Consider the following 5,137-nt stretch of genomic DNA (forward strand, 5'->3'; position numbering starts at 1 on the left):
AGCTGAAACTGGAATTTCTCCCTGAGGCATGGTTTTCCCAATTCCCTCAATCCTGCTCCCTCCACCACACACAAAAGCCAGATCACTTGTTCAGCCACATAGTTCACTGTTAGAAAGAGACAGACCCTCCATTCTCACTGCTTCAGTGAGTGGCACCTCCATCCACATTTGTGCACAAGCCAGAGAGCCAGGAGGCCCCCTTATCACCTTCCTCTGCCTCCCTGACCGTGTCCACACCCTCACAATGACAAGGACTTCTGGCTGCCCCTAACACCTGTACTTCTTCTTCTGTAGTAAGAGAATCTCCAATATTTAGCCGGACACATGGGCACCAGAATTAAGACTACACTTCCCAGCCTCCCTTGCAGCTGGGTGTGGTTAGTGATTCAATTCTGGCCAATGGGATGTGAGCCAAAGTGATGTGTGCAACTTCCTGGTGGGCCCTTACAGGAAAGGGTGGCTCCTCCTCCTTCCCTATCTTCCTCTCCTCCTTACCCCTTCCCACTAGTTGGAGTGCAGGAGGCGGTGGTGATTGATTTGGACCTTAGGGATGGAGAGGTAACAAGTGATAGGAACCTGATGGCTTGGAGCAACTAATCCAGAACAGTATGCAATGAGGAGAAAGTTATCATTAAGACAACTACCATCACTGTAGTCAGAGCAACTAAGTTCAAAGAAAATTTAACAATATGGGAAATGCTGAAAAAAACAATAATTTCTCCTACAACTAAAACAAAACATGTTTTAAGGAGAGAGGAAAAAATAAGCTCCTAAAATGAAAAAAAAAAAAAAAATAAAATAAATAGAACGTGGGATTAATAATTTATTAAACTTTACACCCTGATTCTCTTTTGAGGAAAAAAAAAAAGGGAGTCTTTTAGGGCATAAAATAGACTTTATGTCAAGACACTAAAATCTGTTCTCACTGGAAAACAATAGCACTAGAAATAAAACTGAATAAAATGTCATATATTTTCCATTTAATGTGGGCAAAAATACAATGCTTATGTCTGAAATATAAACTAGTAATTGGTTTTCATTCACAATATAAAGTGTACAGGAAAAGTTTAAGCTTTTCAGTGCTCAAAATTAAACAGGAATTGTTTTCCATACCTAGGGATTATAAAGGTAAAGTATATATGTTTAATTTTGCCGACTAAAGCTCAAGTAAATTCAAATAGAAACACGTATGAAAATACCTTAAAAAAACCCAAAAAGGTTTAATTTTTCTTATTTTGCAATGATGTTAGGTTTATTTTTTTCTAACATTTTAAAAAAAATCTAGCCTTATTTTATCAATATAAACTATTAAAATAATCACAATAGAATCTTTTATAGTTAACTTAGAAAAACAGTTTCACATGATACACTCACAGCATTCAAGAATTGCAATTCAGAAAGAGGAAGTCTCCTTGAAACAAAGTTCTTTCTTTCTTTTTGTCACCTCCATTTCTTACATATAATCTTTATTTCACATCATTTACATAGAAATATTTACCACAATCTGACAGGTAGATGAGAAATTTTTTTTTCCTTCTGCAGCCCACCAAGTAAATTTACTCAGTCTTCTTAGTGTGTTTCTTTTTAACTTTATCTGAAGCATCAACTGTAGGTTTTCAGGTAGATGAACCAGTGCCATTAAAGGATGATTTAACTTCACTTTTCTTCCCACATGGTGACAACTGTTGCTGCCTGCCAAAGAATGTCGGACCCAATGTATCCTCCAAACAAGCAAAAGGCGAAACGGAAGTCTTTGTAAGCATCATGGCTATTAGGACAATTTCAGCCATTCTTCAGTTTCCGGTTTCCAACTTCCTTTTACCAACTGTTCAAAATTCATGACAACGCTACCACCTGCACCTCGGGCCCATCCAACAGCTATCATGACTATCCAGCCATTTTTGTAATAGCTATTAGCATCAGTGACTCCACCTACTATTTTCCAAGTTCTGGTCACTTCCTTCATTCCTGCAGCCAAGAGTTGAACAGGTAGGAAAGAATAGCCCTGGAAAACTAGGTCACGTGGGCAAAAAAATGCAACATACCAGATTGAAGTTGCCAGTAATATATTAGTGTAGTCTGCAAGAAGTCTCAAAGGAGGCTCTGCAAGCAGTATACAGGATAAAATTCCTCCACCAAAACAGTGGAGCATAGCAGTAAACCAGCTTGAAAGAGGATTCTTCATTGCCACTGCCTCTGCCCCCGGCTGATGCCTCCTCGCCATCAGGGACACCAGATAGCGGGCAACGTCAAAAAAGGGAAACATGGACATGCGGGACAAGGCAAGAGTCAGTTCGTCCCACACAGACGCCATGACGACGACCCACCACCGCGACCCAGACAGCGGCGGCGGCGGGTTTCCCGCGTGCACGGTGCACGGTACGGGGAGGGGGCGGACACGGACGTGCGCGCCTCTGTGCAGCCTCGAGGCCTGCGTGTGCGCCCTGGCCCCTAGCATCCTGTCTGGCACTCTTGAGGCAAAGGCAGTGGAACCATATCCCCCTTCATCCTCTTTGGATCATGGGCCTTGAAACTGTCCATGGGACTTGGATCTGGGAAGTGGGTCTCTGGCCTGGAGGAAAAGGAAGCTATGCCCTTTAAGGCTGTGACCTGAGAAGACTTCCCAGCTCCCATCTTCTCCTCCTTCTACTATCCCCATGGAGATTCCATGGGAGCCCTGGAGTACCCACATGGAGGTGGCATCCAGGAGCATGTGGAAGGCTTTCCAACCTTCCGGTCTGGGATCCAGGAGTCCAGGTGGTTAGAGTGCCTGAGCCAGAAGTTTGGGCAGTGATGGAAGTAAGAAGAGGCTCTTGAGGTCTGGGTCTTGGGGTACACGGAGCAGAGCTTACAGTAGCTGCCTATACAGCTGTGCTGCATGTCTGCAGAGAGATGTGGGATGGGAAAAGGCCTGGGTCCCTGAGGAGCTGAGGAAAGGGACAGAGATAGAAGAAAGGGGATGGGCCCACATCCCCTGGAGAGCATCCTTGGGGTCACCCACCTTTGGGGAAAAAATAGTTGAAACAGTTATGCATGAAGCTCTTCATCTGTGTCCAGAATTGAGGGAAGCAGAGGAGAAGAGAGTTCAAAAGTTAGGTGAGCCTGAAGTCCAGCCTTGTCTGGTCACATCACAGCAAACCTCCCACCCCAGCCCCTGTGAGACCCAGGAATCCCTCCACCCTTCAGCCCAGGCCCCACCCTGACGTTAGTCGCCACATTGAACCCCATGTTGAGCAGGATGATGGTGCCCAGAAACAGAAGTATGGAGTCTCCCATCTCCTGGCATTTCCTGGGGATGGTGCCAGAGCACGCCTCACCTCTGTGGTAGATTTGCTCATCCATGGCTGGGGGTCCCAGGACAACCTGGGCTCTGTGGCCCACACACGCTTACCAGAAAAAGACTTGAACTTTTCAATATTCTGAAGGATTGTGCCTGTCCCTTCATTGGCAAACACTGCCCCTGCCCCAGCCCTGGCTTTTGCCCATGGGTGGGATAGACAGAGGGATGGGATCAAAATGGCATTTGTCAGGATCACAGTGAGGAAGGGGGAGGAAGAGGAGACCGCATCTGGAGTTCCCTGATAACTGGGTTTGGGTGACCTCAGTCTGGACGGTCAGATGAGGCCTGGAGCCCAGCACACCTCCCCTCTCCCATCCCTCCATCACCCTCTCACTGCCCATTCACTTATTCAGTCATTCCAGTATTTTCCTTGAAGATACAGATCCCCTTCATCTGATCACGACTCCTGAATCTGACAAGATATTGGCCTAGAAATTTTGGGGTAGGTCTGTGTGCTGACCAGGAGCTGACCAGACATAGAAGCCCCACATCTGGGATATGGCCCCAGGGTCTTGGGAGGGCTGAGAGACACAGGGTGGGTGCCCTGCTTGGTGCTTTTGAGTCTGCACCTGCAAAATCTTCTGAGCTCAGAGTGCAGGCCCAGGAGGGCTGTGATGGCAGGGGCCCAAGGAAAACTGCCACCAAGAGTTTCCAGAGGGCAAGGGCAAGGGCAAGGGCTAGGGCTGACAGAAGGGCTGACACTTCTGAGTCACAGACCACAACAGTGCTTCCTGGACTCCATTTCTCTTTATTTCCCCTTCCATGAACTGTCCAGCCCCTGGGAAAATGAGATTAAGTTTAGCTTTCACACAGGGTGGGGTCAGCTCGGGGAGATGGCTGAGGGTTAAGAAGCCAAGCCGTAGTCTACAGCTGGTTCTCATGTTTATATGCCCACTGTCCTTGCAAGATGGAGACTCGGGGTTGGAGGCTCCTAAAATAGTGTCATAATTTGTTACCAACTGGCTCTGCAGTTAAGGAGCAGAGCAAAGAGGCCACATAAGCACAAGAGTGGTATCAGTGCCTTATGTGGGCATAACAGCTGTAGTCAGACTTGTAGACTTGTTTCAAATGTTTCAAATGTTTCAAATTTGCGCGGGTTAGTTAGGACTCTCGGATAGTCTGTAACCTCTGGAGTATCCAGCCAATGGAGACACAGGGGAGGGACTTGCGTGTTAGGCTTAGGGGATAAAGAGTGCCGTGTTCCATTGTTCTGCATGCCAGACACCAGAGTTTGGTTGTGTGCCCATTCTTGCAAGATTGTGAATAAATTTGTTTTCTTCTCCACAACTGGAAGAGTGTTTAATCCTATTTAGGTATACTGCTTGTTTGTCACAATTCTTGAGGGCTTGTCCGGGACCCAAAGCATTGAGGATGACCCCCTGGATGGAGAAGGGAAGGCGTGCCCTGACATTTGAGCAGTCTCAGACTCCGAAGTTGGGGGCCTCCCTCTGACTGCTGGTGAGTCCCACAATCAGATGCATAGGTCTGCCAATTGTGGACAAAGAAAGGGAAGGAAAAAATGTGCCTCTCAGTGACCAGCTACCTCTGTGCATAGCCCAAGGTAAGAAAAAAGGACTATTAAGTATTAACTTGGTGGTAGGGACATTCTGATGAGTCCAAGGCTAATCCTGAGGGAAAGATGCCCAGACAAGCCTCAAAATGAGGAATAGAGGCAGTCAGCTGGCTGGGGAGAAAAGGAAGGGGGTACCTGTAGAGTGCCCCGGTAACATTCCTCTGAATAGGCCATTGGTGAGGATGTTGAAACATTTGGCCTAAAGTGATCAAACCACGGGTAAG

The 5,137-nt window shown here is 46.8% G+C and overlaps 1 protein-coding gene across 1 annotated transcript; it reads right to left on the reverse strand.

Annotated features, from left to right (window-relative positions):
- Window positions 1–1,649: 1,649 nt before the first annotated feature.
- LOC119514114 (trimeric intracellular cation channel type B-like) lies at window positions 1,650–2,314 on the reverse strand. Its single transcript, XM_037809691.1, has one exon. The coding sequence runs from the start codon at window positions 2,312–2,314 to the stop codon at window positions 1,772–1,774; it is 543 nt and encodes a 180-aa protein (XP_037665619.1). The 3' UTR covers window positions 1,650–1,771.
- Between the last annotated feature and the right edge of the window lie 2,823 nt (window positions 2,315–5,137).

Source organism: Choloepus didactylus, chromosome 18 (assembly GCF_015220235.1).
Source record: "Choloepus didactylus isolate mChoDid1 chromosome 18, mChoDid1.pri, whole genome shotgun sequence".
Classification (NCBI taxonomy): domain Eukaryota; kingdom Metazoa; phylum Chordata; class Mammalia; order Pilosa; family Megalonychidae; genus Choloepus; species Choloepus didactylus.

Excerpts from the sequence above, each read along its gene's own strand:
- LOC119514114 (XM_037809691.1), bottom strand. The coding sequence starts at position 2,314 with ATGGCGTCTGTGTGGGACGAACTGACTCTTGCCTTGTCCCGCATGTCC.